This window comes from Lonchura striata, chromosome 5 (genome assembly GCF_050655825.1).
Source record: "Lonchura striata isolate lonStrDom1 chromosome 5, ASM5065582v1, whole genome shotgun sequence".
NCBI lineage: Eukaryota > Metazoa > Chordata > Aves > Passeriformes > Estrildidae > Lonchura > Lonchura striata.
Genome location: NC_140707.1, coordinates 28,711,343 through 28,734,828, shown reverse-complemented (window position 1 = coordinate 28,734,828; position 23,486 = coordinate 28,711,343). Strand labels below are relative to the sequence as shown.

The 23,486-nt window shown below is 40.9% G+C and overlaps 1 protein-coding gene across 16 annotated transcripts in view; it reads left to right on the top strand.

Moving 5' to 3' along the window:
• The window catches only part of TSPAN4 (tetraspanin 4), a 430,007-nt gene that overhangs the window by 334,546 nt on the left and 71,975 nt on the right, over positions 1 to 23,486 (top strand). For 15 of the 16 annotated variants that reach the window (XR_014955985.1, XM_085581605.1, XM_085581598.1 and 12 more), the window contains one exon: positions 22,069 to 22,260. Coding sequence is in view for 14 of the 16 variants with exons in the window: in XM_085581605.1 (XP_085437731.1) it covers positions 22,069 to 22,260 (192 nt within the window). In the remaining 2 variants the exon portion in view is untranslated. Of the gene's footprint in view, positions 1 to 9,742; positions 9,793 to 22,068; positions 22,261 to 23,486 lie in introns of those variants that run through there. The other variant, XR_014955981.1, reaches the window with a different exon arrangement.

Sequence of the window (23,486 nt, the reverse complement as noted above, 5' to 3'; positions counted from 1 at the left end):
AGACACAAGTTTGTGATGGTTTTACCACTGTCAGAATGTATGTAAGTGGCTGTTTTTTTCCTTTCAGTAGAAATTTCAGCACAGTGCATGCCTATTCGTTAATAAACTCACACTGATCCACTACCACAGAGTCACAGAATGGGTCAGGTTGGAAGGGACCTCAGTGGGTCCTCTGGCCCAACCTCCCTGCTCAGGCAGGGCCATCCCAGAGCACGTGGCACAGGACTATGTCCAGACAGATCCTGAATAGCTGCAGTGAGGGAGACTCCACACCTTCTCTGGGCAGCCTGTTCCAGTGCTCAGTCCCCCACACAGTAAAGTTCTTCCTTATCTTTACCTGCCTTTAAATCTTCCCTCTGAGAATGCAGATATTCCAGCTCTGATTCCAGTGAAGGCAAGCAGGGTTCTGCACAGCCCTTTTCCAGTGCCCTACAGCCATTACAAAAATTATTTATGTTGCTCTAGGATGCAGCAGTAGCCCTATGGGTCCTGAGACACCTTCCCACTACGGAGCAGTCAGGGTGCCATTCCTGTGCTGGGCCATTGTTTGGAGTCCAGTGCTGAAACAGAGGTTACTGTGTAGCCTGATATGAGCTAGCAGGTCTTCTTGGTGACTGCCCTCACTCTGGAAGTGAGCTGTAAAGTTGTCTTTGGTGTCATGTTCTGGTAGAAGTGGACTTTGTCCATTACAGCACAACCCACAGTCAAAGCACGTTAAGTCATTGTTAGCATATCCTGGTGTCTCAGCACTTGGAACAGTTAGAATATGGTATTTTACAAAGCCCTGTCCTTCATCTGAGTGTGTTAGCTGCCAGCATGAACACTGATTATCCAGTAAATACAGAAGAAAGTAGACAAAATGAAGCAAATAGCTGGGGCTAAGAGGGCATGTTTGGCTTCCCGGCTCTAGTTTAAGAGAAGTAACATCTGGATTAAATGGGTGATTTTCTTTACAATAAAATTGTGAGTTTTTTTGATATGAGCATCCATTTGGCTTTATTTCTTGTCTTTGACTAATCTTCAAACTTTGATATTGGTGAGGGTGTATATTGAACAACCTTGTTCTTCTTGTCATGATGTTTCACGGGATGTATTGCTGTGTTCTGACACAAATACTTTTTCTTTTTTTTTCTCTGCTGTGGCCACAACCCTGAGTCAATAGACACTCAATGTATGCTCAATCATTATAAGTCAATTTTGAACCAATTCAAGAATGTCCATACTAGGGTTTATGTGAACAACAATTTAGTGAAAAAATCAATGTTTGGCATCATTTGTGTCAGTTTAACTAGCTTACTTCCCATTCAGCTTCCAGGCAGTTGATCACTGGCAAACCTCTGCAACATAATGTTGTCTTGGGCTTACATAATCTTCATTGGCAAAAGGATTTTAGATGTTGATTTTCCTCCCTTAAGTTTATATTGTGCAAATCTTTACCCAGTTCAGGGTGTGCTGGAGACAGCCTGTTTCATGCTGAGAAAGCCTGTACCTACAGCTTTTTGAAAGTAGATGATGTTTACAGACAAGATACCAGAGTAGGATACAAGAGAGCAAATTGCTCATTTCTTCCATTTTTACTTTATCTTTCTATCTTTTCCCTCCCCCAAATAGGTACAATGATACAAGTCTCACACATGGTGTATGTTCTTTTTAAAATAATTCATGATTGTGAGGTTTTTTAAGCGTCAGTGATTACAAAGGTAGTGAAACTCCTGGTGGCTGTGCTCACTGAGTGTTTGGAGTGGTGCTGGCTTGTTGGTGGTATTCTGCAACCATGCCTGCTTTTATTGATATGCTGTGATGTAAACTTGGGGCTGCTGTTAGAGTGATGAGGCTGGTCTAAAGAAACCTGTCATCACACAAGGCTTCCTCTAATTATTTAGCAAATGCCTTTGAAACATCAGAGCTAAATATGGATTCCTTCTGGATAATAAGGACAAGATTTCTGTGGAAGATACATTTCTTCCCTTAGTTTTCTTGTACTGTTAAAGGAATTCTGCTAGTGTGGTGTTTTTGATGCAGTGCTGACCATGATTGCAGAAGGAGCATTGTCTCCATAAGAGTTGTAGACTTGAAACAGGGTCACAACATTAAAATTCATGTTTCTTTTTCTAACCTTAGAAAGATTGAGGAGTGAGGTGTATTTCTATTTTGTGGTATGGTTACATACTCATTGGTTGCCCTACATCAGCCTTCATGGCCCTCATCTTAAGTTACTGCCAGTGTCTGTAGTGTAGAGACAGGGAGCTTGGTAATTGCTGTGGTCTCTTACTGCATGGCAATGTATGTGCTGTGCATCAATGAACAAGCACATCTCATGCAGCTCTGCAGGAAAACGCAGTCATTCCACAATGAGCAATAACAATTCAAAAGTGTTTAATAAACATTCTGTTTAAACAACAACAACCCCCTTCCAAAACCACAAGACAACAGTGGCATTTCATTTTTACAAAATTACTTGGAGAGCTCTTTGTGGCCTGTACTAGAAATGTTACTGGAGCAATGGGCTAGAGGCTTTCCTTCCCTGTTATCTTTTCTATTTAGCATCAAAATACATTTGGGCTTTCTTCTCTAATATGATGCTATTGTTTGCATATCTGTGTTTCATGTTGGTGCTCTGAAATCCTTCGTGAAACATCTTTTGCTATTAGCTTGTGTTTGAGAAAAGGATCCAGGGTTGAACCCTTCCCAAAGGTGGTAGGTTGGATATAGAAAATGTCAGCAGGATACCTTTGTGCTTACCACTCTTTCTCAGAAAGCACAACCACAATTTTTTATTTCTGCATGTCACTGAGTGAATGGAAAAAGCTGATGAGGGAAATTGTTTCTAATCCTGCAGTATGCTCTATCCATTCACTTGTCTAGTTATTATTGTATTGTGCCAACAGCTGGATGCCACATGTTCATCAGTCCTTTGTCCCATCATGTGCCTCAATCACTTTAGTCCTTCCACTAGAATAAACACAACCACAACCATAATTTCCTGAAGATGTTCCAGTATCTGGGGATACTGAAGTCATTAGGCAGGCATGGGATTAACCTTTGCATCTACTGTAATTTTATCAGCTAGTGGAAATTATTAAAAGCCCTGAAACATGAACTTCATAACAGACAATAACTGTAGACAGGTAACCTCTTGGGTTTACCTCAAGTAATTAAGTCTTAGAGCTGAATGGCAGATGCCCACTTTATTAGCGAGTCATTAGTTTAGCAAGGAGATGGTGTTACAACATATACGATTGCTTTACTGCATGAGCTGAGTAACTTCTAATTTAAACAGATGAATAATTAATAGAAAAGGAGCTTTAACAGAAGTAAGGTCATCTGTTTTCAATTATAAAAGCTGGAGTTATTGAATAGATCGAGAAGGGCACAGTACGCACGGTGTGTTGATCCTTCAGGCTTAGATTGATTTGCCTCTTCAGATGAAACCATTAGAAGTGGAGAAACTTGAAGAGCAAGAAAAGAGGGATGTGAGGATTTTCATCATGAGCTCTCTCACCCATCAAATGACAAAAAAGCAAGTTGTGTGAGCATGACCAGACTGTTGGTAGAACATCTCTGCTGTAATCTTTGATTTATGCATCTGTCAGCAGGTGGCCTTTTGGGCAGAGCAAGGAAGTCTGGAGAAGTGCTTTGTCAAAATATACCATTGACCAGCTACTGGTGGCTGGTCACTCTCAACTCCCAAAAATTAGTATTTCAGGGATAGCAGTCCCTTACATCATGTGTGATCACTATGAAGGGCAAGAGCTTAATCTTTTGCATTTGCTTGACAGCCTTGTGATTGATAGCAGCTGTTGTTAGGAGAACATATGCTGTCAGCTTTGATTGTCTTCCTTTGTAATTTTGACAGACAATGTTCCCTAAATGTATGATATGGAGGATTACTTGGTGAAGATTGTCACATACCGGGACAAAGGGATTTTAAGAAGCATAGCAACAAGTAAACATCCATCTTTGGCAGACCATCGCTATAAATCCTTTGAGAAGAGATAAAAAAATCTGTAATCAGAGTTTTAAGGATTGCTGTTGTCCAGAATGAGGAATGTGATTTTAACTGAGCAAGGCAATTAAATAAAATGCGGAGGTTTGGATTATTTTGCCTTCCTCCTCCATTCCTTGCCTCCTTTTTTTTTTGTGCTTTCCCCACAGATAAGGGGGAGCTGAGCGATGCTGTAAGGAAGATGCAGGTAGGATGAAAGAATCAGACAGGATGCAGAATATCCAAGAGTTGTATTTGCAGATGGTAGGGAAACAGCCAAGAAGATGAGACAGGGAAAGCGCATTTGTATAACTGCGAATTGCTGATATAGATAGACACAGTAAAAGATACAGGCCCGGAACAGAAACTTTTAGTGAAAAACAGCTTATAAACATCAGTGCCAGTCCTAAATTTGATGAGTCCATGGAGCTGCATGATTTATACCTGTGAAACATCTTGCCAGTTAGGTATATCTTTTTTCTTTTGCCCATATGCACACACATACAGATCAGGTTCATGTTTTATGGGTTTTCTTTTGCTTGTTGTCCCCTCTCTGCTGGCTTTTTTTTTATTTGTATGTTAAGTATTAAAGGATATCAGAGTTATTTCAAGTTTGTTGGTTTCCATACTATACCATCAGAGTTTTTTGAAAGCATGGCATTTACTGAATGGCAGAGAGCTTTTCCAAGTCTGTGAAAGGACCTTTGACTCACTCTGCTTTAGATCTTTCTTCATGTAAAGCCTCAGTTTTTGGAGTTCACAGCTCAGTGACACTGGTGTCTGTCCTTGGACACACTTGGTGGGTAAACTTGGGTGTGCAGAGAAAAGCTGCACGTCAACTCTAATTTTGGGTGAATTCTCTTCCTGTTTTATTTTCATGCAGTAGTCTGAGAGGTTTTTCATATTTTTTAATGCCATTGTTGTGGCAACAAAATGAAGAATCTTTGTGCCCTCTCTTACTGAATTGTTCTTTTTCCAGAATGAAAATGAAATAAGAAGTAGAATCAACAATAGCAAAAACTCAAGATAGGAATAAAACCACATTATTATTTCCTTCTTTCTCTCTTCCTCAACTAAAAGAGAAGGTGGACCAAGGCTGAACAGACTCTGCCCTGCTGTGGGGAAGCACAGCAGCCTTTATGGGCCTGTCCACTTTTATAGCAAGCAGTAAATAGTCATGAAGCACTTGAATATAGCATATTTATTTGCAGGTAGGTTCTGTAGTCAAAAGTGACAAGAATTTGTGTGGTGGTGGGAGTATTTGTTATAAAATCTTCACAGGAGCCTGTCTCAATTCAGTTATCTGAACCCATTTCTACATCTGAAAAACAACTCTATCAGCTGAAAATGTTTGCAGTGACAGGAAGAAGATTAAAAAGGTGTGCTAGAAGTTTTCTTCAGAACTAAGAAATCTGTCTCCAGTGTCACCCTTTTATTTTTAAAATAGCTTCTTTGAAAATACTACTTAGTGTTGTTGGGACCATAAAGCATTATTAAGGTTAAACTACTGGGAACCCGAGCCAGAACTCTGAAATCAGAGGGTGTTTGGGAATAGCCATGGCCAAAAAGAGGGCAGGGAGTATGGCATTGAGTAACAAAGATACATAATTATGCACAAAAAGTCTTTTTCTTAGCATCCATCCTTAAAAACTGTATGTTTAAGAATTTCTGTAAGCATGTCACTGTTGCCATGCCAGTCAAAACTAAGGCCTCGGCTACAAGGTTTTGCCACATGATACAAAAGAGAAAGGGCAATGTGGGCTTTTCCTCCCTTCCTCTTGTTGTGATTCAGTAATGGAGCCAGAGGCACGCTTGGTGAAAAGCACCAAAAAGGTTCCTTCCTCGTACTTGCTCTCCCTGGCTGGCTCAGATATGCTATTTGTGTGTGTGTCAGTTTTTCACACTGCTTTGAAACAGCAAGGAAAGATAACATGAGAAAAGAGAGAGAACTGCCTTATTTTTTCCTTTTGTACCAGGCTAATCCAGGCAGGATTCTTTCAAAAGACCAACTCCTATCAATAGCCAGCTGTGCTGTGGCTTTTACACTTGGCATTATGAATTGGTCCTCTGGTTTGGATTGATACTCTTCACCAACAAACTCAGAAAGTGGAATTTAAAAACAAAAAGAAGGAATTAAATTATTTTAGCTTCATTACACTTCATGTTTCTGCTGCTCCTCCCCATGGAGAGGCTGGCTGTTTCAGACTCTTCTCATTTACAGAGCGTGATTGTATGAGTTGACCAAATTTTCCAAACCATTGATCTTGCTGCAAATGCTCTGCTGACTTGTTTCTGGCTTATGTGCAGAAAGTTCATGAGTTGGGTGGAATTCTAATTGAAGACAATTGAGGGGTCTGTATTTTGCTTTTCTGCATTACCAGATGCTATATTCCCTAAACATTAGGTGAAAAGGGGACTTAAACCATATAGGAAAGATTTTGTGCTTGCATAATTGCTTAGAAGTCAGTGCTGTTTGTAGGGGCTGGGTTTGGCTATGTCATGTGACTCTTGCCTGTAGGCAATTGAAACCTTTTAAATTACATCAGAGGTTTGGAGATTGAATACCCTGTTTGGGATATGCATTATACACCATGCACCTGTGAATGGGCATGTATGAGGGCACACAGCTTTTACTTTTTGTTCTTTTTTCTTTTACTTCTTGTAGCAATTCTTTTCCCTTTCCCTTAAGTCCTGCTGTATCATAAGTGGCTTTATCTGATGTTTTCTGCAGCCCAGACAGACTTGAACTACTTTATTTCTTTCTCATCTGCACTGCCTGGCTGCAGGTTTGCCCCATTATTACACAGACAGCAGAGGCCATCAGTAGCAAATTAGGATTGAATAAACTTTCCTGTGCATGTTCAAATCCTATCACATTCTCATTATAGAGCAGCTGCCCATCTGGGCAAGGGAATTTCATTGACCGAAGTCCACCTAGTGAGCTCTAAACTTTGTGGTCTGTATCTATATTAATCCTGCCTGACTGGCAGCTTTTCTAAGTAGAGAACAGTGTGTGTGAATGTAAAAAAGTCACTCACAAACTCTTCATCTGCCATTGCCACAGAAGACACCATGGGGGTGGGAGGCATGAGCAACATGTGTGTATAATCTAGCTATGAAAAGTATCCTTGTAAAAAATGCTCTGATATCAGAAAGGTGGATGACAAGTCTTGGTGCAGGACATTATGTATAAAATGGTTCTTCCATCTCACTCTGCCCATCTGGCATCACATAGAAATTGTGTTCTCAGAGCTAAACATGTTGAAGTGTCTCAGATGAGCCAGATGAGGCTGGAATTGCTGCAAATCCCCTCTATCTCTTGCTTGGCTTATATTTTTCTCCCAGTTTATGCTAGAAGGACTTTGGCTGGCTTTGCATCAATCTGTTTGGGGTGGGACAAGGGGTGGTAAGCCATTGTGGTCCCCAAGTGTCAGCCAGTGCCATCAGGAGCAGACTGGAGTGAGCATTTGTGGAGGTACAGTTTAGTGGTTGGGGATGGATACTGCAGAGGATGCAGTGAAAGAGTCTTTTAATGTCGCGGAGCACAATAACCCCAAGGTCTGGGGGCAGGCAATAAGAGCTCTTTGGTCAGACTCCAGCTGCAGAGCTGGAGGAGCTGGAGCAGCCTCCCACTTCCCTGTGGCCATTGCTCTGCAAAAGGCAATGCCTTGGGTTGGCAGAAGGGTTTGGCTTCTGTTTAACCATCCAAGTGCTTCTGCTGTAGCTTCTGTGGAGAGCTGTTGAATATGTCAACGTATTGAGAGGTACCTGGAGAAGTGTTGATCTCTCTTTTCCTGCTAGAACCTTTGAGGGTCCATTTTACAAAGGAGGATATTTGGAGGGTGATGTAAAGAGAGGGAAACACCTTCTCACTGGCAGCTGAGCATTCCTCCTTTTCATACAAATCTTGCCACTGTTTGATTCTGCAGTTCAAGATGGCAACAGCAATAAAGTCAGCAAGCAGATCCTTTGCAGAGAGAAATTATTTCTCTGCCATTGGTTTTCTTGCCCTGTAGCAAAATTTTATTGTGAGTAGATTCTGTCTGCAATAAACCTGGCTTTCTGGGAGCTGCTCTCGGGTAGGAGACATTAAAGTTTCCCTATGATCATCTTGTCCCCTTGGCCAGAGCTATTTTACCATTTTTAGCTGGCTTTAAGGTAAGCGTATGCTTGTTTTGCCAATTGAACAGTGAGGGGAAGCTGGAAGTTTTATTTATTAAAAGTCCTTTTAGGGGAATGCCCCAAAGTGTATTCAGTATGCTAAGTACAGTGTGCTGTTGTGCCATAACAGCCCTGGAGTTTTGGAGGTATTTCAGCTGCTTGTGGCAGCTGGCTGGTTTTGATTGAAAGAGAAATAACTTGATTTTTAATCTATTTCTAGTAATACAAAAGAGTAGGATTCCTGCCTGGGCCGGGGTTGTTGTTCTTCAGTATGAAAATTATTATATTCCTGAAAGGCTGTACTGGACTTTTGTATCAAATGAAAGCAAGTGTGACAGACTCAGGCCTGTCCCAAATGAGACTGTGTTTCAATGCCAGCAGTGGCTGGGAAGGCACTCACAGTGCCCCTGTTAGAGGGTCTCACTGTGCAGCAAACTGTTTCCTCTTTTCCTCTAAAATTTCTTCTTCTCTGTCTCTTCTAATGTGTGAGTTCATGTAAGCATACAGAACATGCATAATTGTACTCACAAAGCTGTTGGGGAAGACAGACTGTGCTTTCCTTGGGCTTGGCAGAGCAGGGAGATGTTTTACACAGAAAGCCTGAAGAGAGCTGACCTTGATGCAGCATTGAGCTCACTGAGAAGAGTATCATACTTTGAGCACAGCTCCTTGGAGGTCCTGACAGAAGTATTTATTTAAGTGTTTCAGAAACTAGCTCTAGCTGCTTGCACTAGACATAGCTATTAAAGATTACAACTGAGGATAATTATTCTTTATAAGAACTAGATTTTATTAGGGAGGACTAATACAGAGCTCTGATAGTGCTGTGAATTTCTTGGTGGCACTTTAGCACTTCCTCATAATCATTCACCCTAATGCTGCCTAACTGAGCAAATCCCATGGCCATTTTATCCAGATAAAATGGAGAAAATAGATGAGCTTTTCACTGTCCCTGGAAGGCTGACAACAAATCTCATGTTCATTAGACCAAAAAGGAAGCAATTACCCATACAGCAGTCTGCCAATAGCAACTTTTCCTCTTAAAATAAAGGGGTACAATGACATCATATTTTCATCAGCTCTCCCTGTGCTGCTGCAGTGAAGGGAAGGCAGATACTGGGTCTGAGAGTGCTGCCTTTTCCTCCTGAGCTTTCTTCTAGGGAAGTGTTTCCAATCCCCAGTGTTCTCCCTGTGACGGCAGCCCTCTCTGGCTGTGCCATACCAACTTCTCTACTGCAGTCCTCTTGGTATGCCCTTGGCCCATCAGTTCTTTTCTTTCCCTCTCCATAGGCAAGTCAGAGACCACAGTCATTGAGCAGAGAGCAGACTTGGGTTAGTGAACACAGGAAGTCTTAAAATTAGGGATAAATGCAGAATTTCTGTAGAATAACAAAAATTGCTGAAATAGCATATATCAGGATGAAGGTCAGGGTTGGAGAGGGAATATTCAAGCAGATCACTGGATTTAGAGGGTAGTATAGTTAAGAAGTATTAGACTGTTTACTCAAAGGATTTTCCTTCATGCTTTTCTGCTTTTTTTTTCCACTTTTGTTAGAGGACTCGTATTCATCCTACTATCCTTTCCTCCCTTTTCAGCTGTGTACTTTTGATACCTGCCTCTACTGAGAGAGCACACCCTTTGAGAGGTGAGGGAAAGAGAGGAGGTGGACTGAAAACTGGATGGTTTCTTCTTGTTTTTGTCCAAGCAAACTTGTCCTGCTCTCACTTGTGAGGTAAAGCTCTCTCCATCTTCTGAGAGTGAGAAAGGCAAGGAATAATATTGAAGTAAATTCTTCTTGGGGATTCACTTCATCATCTGGAGATGAGAGCTCTCTGCCCCTTTGATTCTGTTTTGGCTGTGAAATTGTTAATGGAATGGGAATGAAGGTGGCTGAAATAATCTTGAGACATTTTCTTCATACAGAGCTGCTTATTTACAATTTGAAATCAGTCATTTAGCATTAAGTGGCTACAGGTCATTAATTGTGGGCAGGTTCTCTACGGCACAGCTGCAGACTCCAAGTGGCCTCATGATGAGTTACTAAATAAGACTTTTCCCTTGATTGACAAATATGATTTTTAGCCTGAACTTCACTGAGAGATTTGATACTGAGAGTCCCACTGCTGCCTTCCACTTTCCTATCCAGAAAAGCTATTTTTGTAGTTAACGTAGGAATATAGTATGCTATCCAAATATATCTTCTTGTTCTTCTTTGATAAAGTTATGCTTCTCAATATTTGCCTTTCTTTTCTATCCTGATCCCATGTCCGTCTCCGGTTTTATTCTCTTGTCAGACCTGTCCCACCCAGCGCAGACACATTCCATCATCTCTGCCCCGAAGCTCATTTATTCTCCTGCCTACTAAATTTGCATGAAATTTCAGTGTTTTGTTTTGGGGGACATCCTAGAATTAGAATAAGTACGCACCCTGGTGTCACAAGGCCATTCTCTACAATCCCTCTCTTTGCCGAAGGCAGGAACATTTATATTTCATAGCTTTTTATTATTTCACCTGTGGAATTTGAATTGCAGTGCACCCTGTGGACATTTCAGCTTTGTCAGCTTGACTGTTATTAAGCTGTAATCATTTATCATCATTGACAATGATTTTATGTCTAGGTTTTTGGTTTTTTTAAGCAGGTATTGCTATTGCAGAATCTTTATTGGTAAACTGCTGTGAGCGTGCAAAAACTTAAGATATATAATTTATGAAGTCATATTTATGTAGTTGTGGTTTATGGTGGAAGGATGTACTGAGGAAGTTTTGAGATGGCCATTTATTTTCAGATGAGCCAGAAGACTTTGTTTCCATCTCATTTCAGGCCCTGGCACAGAATGATTGAGGATCTGCAGAAACCCCAAAGCTTTTTCACATCTAATGGCAAGAAAAAGTGTGTGAATAAAGCTGACAAACATAAAAATGTAATAAACTACAACTGTTTCATGAATTTATAACCTGAAGGGGCAAAGTAATAAAAAAGCTATAAATTCATGTCAGTCATACGCCTTTGTTAAGAGCTACTAAGCAACAATACATGTAAGGGGCAGTGCAAGAATGAGAGTGTATGGGAATGCTTTCCATGAGCATTGGCTGGGACTTGCTAAACTGAGATAATTTGATTCTTCATGCTCTGTGTGTGTGTGTTTGACTACACATGGGGGTTCAGTATCTATATGGTGGCATGTTTTTATAATAAGGAATAAAAAAAGCAATTTGTACTTTTAATTAATAGATTAGTTAATTTTCAAATTACCTCATGGGTGGATTGTAAAGCTTCACAGCCTGACCTTTGGAAAGAGAATCATCTTTTCTCTTTCAGGTAACAGGGTAAGGATTTTCTTCTGTCCATGGTGTTCATTCCAGCTACCGATCAGAGTAAGTTTCCCAAAGAGTCATTTGGCCTGGATGGATATTCTAGAATAGGTTGGAGTGAACTTTGAAGATGCCTATTTCCTTCCAATGGCAAGTGTGAGTCTGGGCAGGTGAATTTGAGCTGAGCTATGAGTTGCCCTAACTGCAGGCATGGGGGCTGCCCTTGTGGTCAGGGAATTCTGATCAATGCTGTTAATGGTGTCCAGGGAGCTGTTCAGCTGACCAAAGGCAGGCTTAGACCATGGTGAGCCGTGTTGATTTCTAGACACCCATAATAGCATTGGCATCAAAAGTCAGGTGACCTGAATGCCATTCTAGATGTCTAAATGCTGATGGTGTAGACCAGAGGTTAGAAGAAATATTTGCAGTCTTCCTGTGTTGTATCCTGTAGCATTTGACAAAAGAAGATGAGGTTTAGTCCAGAAATTTTCTGCAGTTCAGAAGTGTCAACAGTACTTTTGTGACCAGAGACATATTTGGAGGGAGTGCTTAGTGTAAACTGGTTGTTTGGACAGTCCCAGAGGGAATGTTTACATTCATTTTTGTGTCATAGTCTCATTTCCTCAGATCCAGAAAATAGAAAAAACCAAATGAAACGTGCAAGTGGGGTAATCTGTGGTCTCTTCTGTCTGTATGTTGCAGTGAAGCTGCTGATCATGGATCTGTTTAATTCGTTTATTCCAAAGGATCTGAAATACTTCTGTAGCAGATATTCAGTTGGTGATAAGTAGGGACTGTAATGTTTCCTTTGGGGATAACTAGTGCAGAAAAAAAAAGATTATTTGAGGTGCCATTCATTACTGATGGCATACTGCCCATGCTTGCAAGTGGCTTGGGATGCAAGTAATTGTGTATAAATAGCCTCAGATGTGCTATTGCATAGCAAAGCCTAATATAAATAAACAATCATTAAAAATTGCTAACATAAAACAAGGGAATAGTCTTTGCTTTCTCTTGTACTCCCACCCAATTAGAATAGCTTTCTTGACAAGGCGTTTGAGCTATTGAAGTGAGATACGCTATTCCAGACGTAATGCTGCTTTTGTTACGAGGGATTGCTTACATGGCATTTAGGCAGTTGAGATGGTAGTAAGTACTTTGTTTGCTTGTACAAATATTATTAACAATCCATTAAAAAGAATCCATAAAAGATTCAGAATGTGTTTTGCTTAGCGTTCTGATGGAGTTCAGTGAAAGAAGATGAGCTTTGTGATGTGAAGCTATTAGGGTGTGATTATTGCTCACAAGCCTGTTATTGATCAGGGGATCAATACTGAACATGTCAGAAGTCCTATGACCATGTGGGCTGCTTATTGATGGGACTGTTTAAAAATACTTCTCATTATAAGCCAGTTGTGGTATACAAGTTTGATCATTTTCCCCATCCCCTTGAAAAGTTAAATCTCAGGAAATGAGATACTTGTCTAAGTCCTACTACTTCCCAAAACCTTTCTGTCCCTGCACACAATTGGCTCAGTTCCTGAGCAGGGCTTGAGTGCCTCAAAAAGAATTGGGCCAGCCAGAGATCAGCCTGAGAGTCCTATGCTTTTTAGAGAGCGACAATGTGGGAAGGGGCTTCCTGTGATATGGGATATTTGTCTGTCCTCAGGTGTTGTCAGTACCTGGAAAAAGAGCAGGTTTCAGAAAGAGCAGAACAGTAACAATGGTTACTGAGGATGGGAGCGCTGCAGTGCTGGAGTTCCCACTGTTCCTCACCTCCAGCCCTGTGCTGTCAGCTGTGGGGTGGAGAGCAGCGTTTGCTAGTGCCCCTGTATGGATATACATCCTGACACCATCACTGGCTGCTGAGTACCCTTCAGAGAGCTGAATGGGAGCAGAAAACATGGCATAGCTCATTGCTGCCAGGGGAATTGGAGAAGACCTGTTGTGCAGACTATGTTTGCAGAGGTATCCATCAGAAAAATCAGCCATAGTCACAATGGAATACATCAGCCCAATTTGGAACCCAAGAAAGGATGCTCAAAATCAGCCTCAGTATGTAAAAAGCCAGATGTGTTGGGAAATACTACCTGCCCTCAAATGCAGGACTGAAACCAGAGGCTCTTTTTGTGGTCTGGCTCAGCTTCCAGGACTTAGCTTCTGCCACTGGGCACCATAGAAGATTCTTTGTTCAGGATATTTAGTGAGATATTGTTTTATAGAGTGGAGACTTATTTTTTGAAAGCTTTTGTGAGGGAAGGCATCACCTTTAGCTGTTTTCTAGGTGGGTTTTTTTTACAGTGTCAGCACTTTTTTTAAAATTCACAACTTATTTTGCATTTCAGCTATAGTATCTATGTTTGCTATGGATGTTTTTATAGCAACCAGTCTTGCATTATCTACATACCTCTATTGATGGATTAAACATGCAATATAAAATTTGGTTTCATTTTATTTTTCTGCAGATTGTGCTTGTTACAACATGTTTTAAAAACTTTCAAGTAATATGAAATAGAATGATCATCTCTGTCATCTTTGTGTTCTGTAAGGAGTCTGTTTGTTTATCTTTGGTTTTCTTTGGGACTTGTATCATTGTATTTCACTACCCTTTATTCTAAATCCATCCAGTACCTCCAGGGGAGAGAAAAGCACTGAAGATACTGAATAATCTGGATTTTATTTAATACAGGAAATCTGTGCTAAACCAAAGAACTAAGCTATGGGCTCTGGAGTCACTGTTTGAGGCTTATTATGCTCAGTTTCTTTCAGTATTTTGCCAAATAGCTCTGGTAAAATTCTCTGTCAGCAATTACCTTTACAACATCACAGGGTTTGTGTTGTATAACTCCCCCAAACTTTACAATTATATTTGCTTCTATTGCTTCCAGTATTTAGTGCTAGGTGTGTGACAACAGATGATTACAATTGCATCTAGAGCTCCAGATCTGGTCTTTTCCCAGGTTATGCTACAAGGTAATTTAAAAAGTTATTTATTGCTGTAGTATGGAACAGAACACAGACTCCTGGTCCCACCCACTTTTCATACACTGCTGCTTCTTTGTTAAATGATTGTCTTCATTTGATGGATTCTGATTCCAGACCTCATGCATGTATTCTTCAGTACAACTGTATCTATTTCATTACAGTAATCCCAGGTGGATTTAGAAATTATATTTGAGGAGCAGATGAAAAAGCTTTAACACTTTTGGTTTGGCAGCAGTTAAAGCTAGAACCTGGAAAGAGTAGTGGTAATGTATTTATCCCTTTTCCTTTTCTAACTCATGCATTTGCTCTGTTTCAGTAAGTTGTCATTAACTCACTGCTTTCCTCATAATCTTTAATTCGAATTACAATTTAGGCAAGTTACCAGATTAGATGCTTGTGACACTGATAATCACCACTTTTTAATATTCTTTTATTATGTTTAATCAGCAGTGCTGCCTTAATAGGTCATTCTCAACTGTTCTATTTCTGCAAGTTTTTACATCCTTGGTGACAGAGCTTTGCAGCACAGGGCAATTCAATGCACTACAAAAGGGCCTAATTAAGGTCAGTGGCAGTTAAGCACATTCTTTTATTACATTGCTGAATAAGGATGCAATTGAGCACACATTTAAGTGTTTCACTGAATTTTGAGCCCATGAAGGGAAATCATCACATTTTAGGTTGGTATTAACTCATAAATGTGGCAGTCATTCTTCTGTACCTGTAGTTGATAGCTAGCTATGATTTGGAGGAATAAGTGTGTAGGAGAATGCTGCTCATAAAACAGCAGGGATTACCTGAATGACTCTTTATTCACTTCTCCACTGGCGAGGTGTCAGCATGAGATTCTGTCTTTTGGTGTCTTCAATTGTCCCCAAATTTACTTTAGTTGTATGATAATGCAATTTAGTGGTGGAACTCAACTGAGAAGGAATATTGAATTTCTTGAGGCTTAAGTTCCTGAGGCTCAATCCACACCAGGGTAACTGAAAATACAGCTTTTTGAATGTTTGCATTATTGACAGTATGAAAAGGATTGCCATTCTTGTGATGTTTCTTTGCCCATGTAGTTTACAAACAGGGCTTCAGAGCTCCTTTTAAACTTGATAAAATCACTTGGCATTTGTCAGGCTCATGCACTGGGAGGAATATCCAGTATAATATCCCAATATAAATAAAACAAAGCCTGTTTGTAGGAGAGAAGGGTCTAAAGGGAAGGAAAACAGCAACATGAGCTATTGATATGTGTTTCTTCTAACCTTTGACAAGACACAGTGGAGTTAGAGGGCAGTGAGGGCATGAATGTCATGCTGGCAGGCAGAGCAGAGATTGAGATTGTAGCACTCAGCTACTTGTGTTCATTTAACAGTTGCTTGCCTGTGCAGGATAACTCACGGAAGATGGCACGGCACACCTACTTTGAGTGCTGTATGCTGTGTTACACTGCTGACAGGACACTGGCTTGTAAAGGAGAGGCAGGTAGGATATTAATTCAGGAGAAAATATCCAGTGGGACATTCAGGCTGGATCCTTGGCTGCTGATGCTCAGAGTGGGGACCCATCAGCTGTGCTGTTGACACCAGCTGGGGATGGAGACCTGCAGCTCTTGGAGGTCTTTCGCTGCTGCTTTTCTACGTAATGGCCCATATAGCAACGTGAGACTTTTGTATTCAGAAATTATTTTTAAGGAAATTGAGAAGGGTGTGGGATGTCAGGGCTAAACAAGTAATTTCATATAGCTTTTAGATTTTTACTGCTTATATGTAGAGCTGAAGCAAATGGCATTTGAAATGCTTTGTGCTTTACTCAGTTACACACTTACCTTTCCCTTTCCCCTTCCTGAGAGAGAAGCAGCTGAACAGGATCTGCATGCTGACAGGAAAAGAAATACAGCATTTGTAGGTCCAGTGGATCTGAGGGAGATAACAATTTTGAATTTGTTTCTAAGTAAGATAAATTCAATGAATTAAACAGATCTTTAAAGTTTACACTGAAATGAACTATGTATTCATTGATACAAAATGAAGGATATGGTATGTAGGTAAGGAGAAACAGGGGTTTAATTCCTTAATTGGTGTCTATATCTAGAACCCTGTCTCTGAAAGTAGATTGATGCCAAGTAAAGCAAGCAAAAAGAAAAAGTCAAATTCAGACTTCAAGTGAACATTTAAACTAGTGGCAGAAGAGCGTGAGATAAGGAGAACAAACAAATGTCCATAATGTTGAAAAGATTTTATCTAGCTGATTACCCTGTTTTTGGTCATGGTCAGGGATGCTTAGAGAGAATATAATAAAAAAGAAGGGACAAGACAGGATACTTTAATCAGCTCCTCCAATTAATAGTTTAAGGTCTTCCCCTGTAAGTGCTGCAAGTAAAATACCATTTATAAGAAATGCTAGGATACCTTGCTCTCATTTGTTTTGTGTAATCCCTTTTTGAACCTGCATATATTTCAACATCCACAAAACTCTGTGGCAATGAATTCCAGAATTTAATTGTTTTGTGGAAAAGTACTTGACTTTATTGGTTTTCAATCTGTAGACCAAATAACCTCTAACTTTTTTAATCTTAAGAAAAGTTAATACCAATCCTCTATTCACCTTTCCTATCCCATATTGGTGTTTAGGGAATACTATTGTTCCTCTCTCTTCACTGTCAGGAGTGTGGTCCCTACTAACTGATCTTTTCTCAAGTGGTTTTTTTTTTCTCCTAGTTCTTTTTGAATTCTTCCTAAAAGGACACAGCTCAGATCATGGCCATTTTGGATGGAATTTGTGCATATCCTTCAGTTTTACACTACAGAGCTCTACATTACAGAGCCTCAATAATCTAAGGGCAGAAATGTGCTTCTCATCCTATATATGTTACATTTCAGACCTCTGGCTAGTGAAGGAAATGCAGCTTGTGCCGTGCAGAGGTGACACTCCTAGTTTATGTCTCATGAGCTCTGCCAAAGAGTTGATCCACGTTGGGGGACAGCACCTGCAATTTCAGTCGTGCTGCACACTGGCAGTGGGGGCATGGTGCAGATGGATGGCTACGAGGGCTTCAGTAGTCCAGTGGCCATGAACTGCCTCTGGAAGGTGTTTTCCACAAGTGGCTAATGTGTTTGAAGGTGTATTCCAGAAGTGGCCACTCCCTCCTGGATGGGAAACAGCTGCACAGACAGGTCATTCACAGGGGTTTATGTGGGGTGTTGCATCCCCCGCACTTACACCCATACTCCTGCTTTTGATCCTGTCAATATACATATGTATTCCATTCCCACCCCCTCTCTGTGTCTAGCTGAAAGCAGCAGTAATTTCACTGTGCCTGATATTACAAGAAGATTTGCAGGATAATGTTCACATCACTGCTGTTGATACTTACATGCTGGTTTTTTCACTGTATACTTTAACTCTGGACTTGGCGGGGGAGGCATATTCATGCAAGGGGGATTGAGAGAGCCCTTTTAGTTTAAATATGTAGAGACTGGGGGAGAAAAATCCTCCAAGAGAACTGGTCGTATCTTCCACTTGGATTCTGTTATCAGTGTATTTCTTAACACACAAGGATATATATATTTTTTTGGGGGGGGGGGGGAGGGGCTAAGAGAGGAAGTGTGATGAGTAGATCCTAATCAGATACAATATGAGAAACCTCAATTAGATGCATTTTCTATGTAATAAAACCAATAAAAAAACCCACTTAAAGATGCCAGCACCATTATCATGAACAATGAGTCAATTTCTCCTGCAGTATTTTAAGTGTGTAGCTGTGACTTCAGAATAATTTTCTTCACCAACAAGCATATATCCAGGGCTGTTTGGGATTACTTTGATTATCATACTGTAAGATCAATTCTAAATGTAGGCACTGAAGCCTGAATAATTTATTTTCTAGCCCATTAGAACAATTTGGAGGATCTAATTCCATAGGCAGTTTATTTGCCAAGAGAGCAAGTGCACGCCTCTGTGTATCTCCTGGGGAAGAAGAGACAGATAATCTCTGCTTTTAGAATAAGACACCTGCTGTACTGCTTGACTCTGCTCTATAAATTTGTGAGAAATTTGTCTTGAACAGAATATTTTGCTACTTCCACAGCCAATTGCAAAGTCCAGGGCTTGAAAAAAACCCATTGCTTCTGTCTTTTCCTCACAATTTTGCAGCTCAGGCACAGATGCACCAAACAGCCCATTCAAGATTTACACTGAGATCTTTCCTGGAGCAAACACCTGACTCAAATATCCTATGTCTTAGGGTTGGGACAGTATTCCTTCTGGTGTCTCACTGTTTTCACCTTAGAATAAAAGACTTGGCAAAAAAAAGAGCAACATTTATTAAGGAAAAAAAGAGAGAACTGCATTTTTTTTTAGGTTTTGTCATGAGCTGCCTTGTTTGTGAGACAGTGGATTATCCTGAAAAATTAGGCAAATAATGTGTTAAACATTTCACAAGGGAGTTTTAAAAAGCACTATTGTCAGTAGCCTGGCATCTTTGAAGGGGAACATTTTTTTTTAATTTGTAGTCAACTCTGCACTCACCAAATTGAGTTAATACAGGCTCTCATTTGGCTGCCAGTAGATCAGCTGTAGACTTCTCTCTAATTTTTTTATCTTACTGGTTTCTCTTTTAATTGTGACAGTATCACTGTTTGTGCAGAAGCCCCCAAATTGTCAAAACCAGCCCTGTTAATGGTTTTGGTTTTGTTTAGTTTCACATATCAGCAAGCCCAGAAAACTGTCAAAATTTTCATTTCCTCACTATGCTTCTGACACTCTTTGACACGAAAAGAAGACTGGGGGTAAGGAGAGAAAAAATGGAGGAGAGAGAACATTGTAAATAACCATTTAAAATTATCTGTGCCTTAGATACCAAGAGGAGGAAATAAAAACAGACATACAGCATAGAACCAACTACAACTGCTTTCTCTTGGCTCTGATCCAGAATAAGTAAATATGATGCCTCTAATGCCAGGGTCTCAGACTGGGAATTACATTGCAATTCAGTTCAGAATGGAAGGCAGAGAGCATGAGGAGAAAGCTTTTTGAATGTTCTGGAATAGAAAACATTTGGCTATTGTTGGAAAGGCTCCTGTGGCTGTCTTGGTAGGTGCTGGTTCTTTAAGCAGTTCCCTAAACAGATCCTTGATTGTTAAAAGGCCACTGGATGCACACTTGCAGGTGTGCTTCGCTCCCTGGGGAAAAGGGGGACTTTAAAGAGCAGTTTAGTCTATAGCTAAGGACAGCCTCTGTTTCCTGGGTGTGCCTGGTGTGACAGCTTAGTAAATTTATTTGGGACCATGAGTAGATATTCTGGTGTGGGAAAAGGAACAGAGCTGAACAAAGGTGGAGCAGTCTTCAGTAATATGCGCTGACATTATGAAGTCCAGTTTGAGCTGGGTGGTTTAATGTTCAAAGGATACCTTTTTGCCTTTCAAGTTTAGTCAGTCAACCCAAGGAAGAGCTGTGCATTATCTCTTTAAAAATAGGAATGTAATGAGCTGCTGGAGAGCAGAGTATCTCTGAATCAAGGGCAGTGTAGTGAGATACTGCTGCTGAACAGGATCCCTGATCTAAATGGCTACAGCCCCAGTTGTGGCATTTCGCATGAACTGTGTCCTGGTTTTCTGATGTTTCATGCCACTGGTGAATTTCCAGTTTTTGCAAACAAAAATGACTTTGGAGTCAGAAGATGCTGAGTTCAAAAATCCAGGCAACAATGTCCCAAGCATTAAGCATTGTACATCAATAAGAAATTAGTGGATGATGGAGGAACAGGCAAGCAGGTCTTGCCTTTACAGCATCCTCAGTGAGACCCACCCCCTGCAATACAAGTGATGGTAACACTCAAAGCAGCGTAGCAGCAGGGGGAGCATGAAAGGTGATGAAATAAGCTGCCTCTTATTGGTACTATTGAGTTGCTTCAGAACAAAGAACTGAAGAGCTAAATGCATTGCAAGGTCATGGTTCTGCTGCTCTTGGGCATCTGCCTTCATTAGGCTTAATTGGGCTGTTGGAGCAGCCTACCCATGCCTGCAGCTCTGAGGCTGATCTTGAGGCAAACATCCACCAAGCTGAGGAGGCAGAAGTGCACTTCTGCTTTTCAGCCCATTCCTCAGCCGATTTAGTGCTATTCCTGTCTGTATTTCAGCACTCTGACCAGTTTGGTTTTACCTTAGATGGTTGTGACATCTCCTTCAATGCTGTTCTGCTCAGCAGACCATCAGTGTTTTATTTCCTCTTTAGGGATTTTGTTCCTATATGATTACTATTTTTTTTTCCTTTGGGCCATGATGATAGCTTTTCTTTATATCCCCTCCCTTAGCCTAAATGATTTTCTGTGGGTTACCTTCTCTAGGTATTCTTCCCCCTCCAATCCCTTGGTTATTCTTCAATAACTTTGGACAATGTTAATGATCATACTCTCTAAGTGGGAATAGAGGGGAGGTCAGGCCATGGACTGTCTCTCCATGGCACTTGTAAGAGGATACTTGTGAAAGGTTGAATACAGTGATGTGGGGATGCCTGGCATTTGCAGACTCCTAAATGTGGGCATTTGAGTCCCTGTGTCTTGGAGTTTGCTTTCTCTAGGTGGAGACACACAGGTTGGTGCAGCTGAGGTACACTGATGTGAGGCTTAGTTTGGTTCCTTAGCTCTGAACAAAACAGAGTGGTTTGCAACTGGGGTGAGGAATACTGCCTTAAAACACAGCTGCCTTTATTGCCTTTTATTTGGGGAGGAATTCAGCGGCATTAAGAGACAACCTTAGTAATTAGTATAAGAAATTGCTTTGGCTTTTGTGTTTCTCCTCTGTGTTTCATTTCTGAGGTTTAGCTCTGCCCGAGGATTAACTCTGTCTTTTTCCTTCCCTGGTTCATGAGCTGCATTATGTTCATCCACTTTATGCAGGTACTTAGTGGATATGCTCCTGCATATGTCTGGCTTACTACTCTATGAACACAATTTCATTCCAAGCCTTTAATTGATTTGGATAATAAAGTGCAATTATAAACTCAATAAAAATTGGTTATTTTAAAGGGAGAGCAGGAAAGAAAGAAACCTAAGTGATGCTGTGCTGTGTGACTAGATAATGATGCAAAATCCTCTTTGCCTTATATTCTAAATGCTCTCTTGCTTCCAGGAGAGGCTTGACCTTAGACAGGAGCTAACTAAGAAGTATGAGGTGTTCTACCAGGGGGATGCTCTGGCAAGGTTTGCTTATGGCGTGGGTCAGGGATGAGAGACAGTGTATTGGGATGGGAAGAATGGGGAATTGAAAATGTTTCAGCCATTCTGGGCAGTTCTCTAAAGTACCTAAATGGGACAGGGATTTTTTCAATCCCTGACCCTTTGGGAATTTATCCTTTACTCAGTGTCTGCTTTTTCACTAGAGGGCAAAAGACCTGGTATCTGAGATTGTGTCTTGGATTTAGGAAATCTGTGAGTTTTTGAGTGTTGCATCTTACTGATGACTTTTCTATTTTTTTTCTCTGTTTTTCCTACTGAAAATGTCATAAGGAGAAATAATTTCTTACCAGGTGTGACTGCTGGTTTGCTCCACTGCCATATTGATACAGTTTCATATCTTGGGTTGCTTGGATACAATAACTGAGTTCCTTTGTTTCTCTTTGTTTTCCCAGTTGGGAGGCTGTGGAATCCTTGGTGTAGGCATCTGGCTGGCTGTTACCCAAGGGAACTTTGCCACCCTCTCCTCTTCTTTCCCATCCCTGTCAGCTGCCAACCTGCTGATCGTCACAGGGACGTTTGTCATGATCATCGGCTTCGTGGGCTGCATAGGTGCCATCAAAGAAAACAAGTGCCTCCTGCTGAGTGTGAGTATTAAGCTGCTGCAGTTTTTGCTGTCTTGTGATGCTGGTGCTGTTGCAATGCATGCTGCAGTGACCTGTATCTCAACAGAAGTTGCCCACTTGACCCAGATGAGACGCGAGTCCTGTGTGAAGCAGGCGTTGATAATCGCTCTGAGGAGCTGCAGCCATTCCTGACCACGGAGGATGAGACCTGCAGGGAGGGAATTGTTAGTGGTGGTGTAGGTTTCCTTCAGAGAAAGAGGAAGGGTTTTGTAGAGACATCTTTTGTGGTGTAGCTTTAAATTATTTTTCACTCAGTTTTGATAGCAATCCACTCCAAATGTTTGCCCTAGTGGCACTGGTTATCTGAAATCCAGGGCAGGGACATCAGTGCAGGCAGGAAACAGGTTGATTCTAGAGCAGTTGATTCTGGTTTAAATGAAAATTAAGACTGTCGTGTTTGAAAATGCTGTTTTTTCCAACCATTCATTCTCCAAAAGGTGAGATTTCAGGAAGCAAAGGTGCCAGCACAAGGAGACTGCTGTGAAATCAAAGATTAATAAGGTGCCAGCTGTCCATGATTTCACAGAATCTTGAGCCACATCCCTGGTGTATTTTATGAAAATGCAGTTTGATGCCGCTCAAAGGTGAAATTTAGGAGCAGTGAATACCTTCTGTAGTTGATAGTAGTATTTTGCATCCTGTTCAGCTGAGGACCAGGAAGTGAGGTGATCTTGTTGCTCAAGACTAGGACTTCACCATGGGGTTTGGCAAACCTCAGAGTGAAGAGGAGCTGTGGTTCAGCTGGTCACCTGGTAATGCCTCTGTAAAAGGCTGTTCCTTACTGTGCTTCACATAATAATTTTTTCTCTGGGAACTACAGAATGAGTTAAGGCACACAAGCCCCCAGATCTCTTAAGTGACTGAGATTCTAAGCCTCAATAGAGGACTTTTTCCAGGCCCTTGTCTTAATCAGTTGTTTCTGCTGATTTTTAGGCAGTCAAAACTAGTCAGTCTAGGCTAGTAAAGGCTATGTATGTGGCTTGAAACTAAAATGAACAATATAAATGAAAATTAAGGCAGTTATGTGAGTGAAAATCTAAATTGGCAAGGCTGAAGTCAATCTGAAGCTGAAAGTCCTTGACATTTTTAACAGTCCTATAAATACACGCTTTGTGGAGGAAGTGTGTGCCCAGACAGATGTAATGGATTACAGCTTTAATGCCAGTACAGCAGCAGCCCACAGGGTG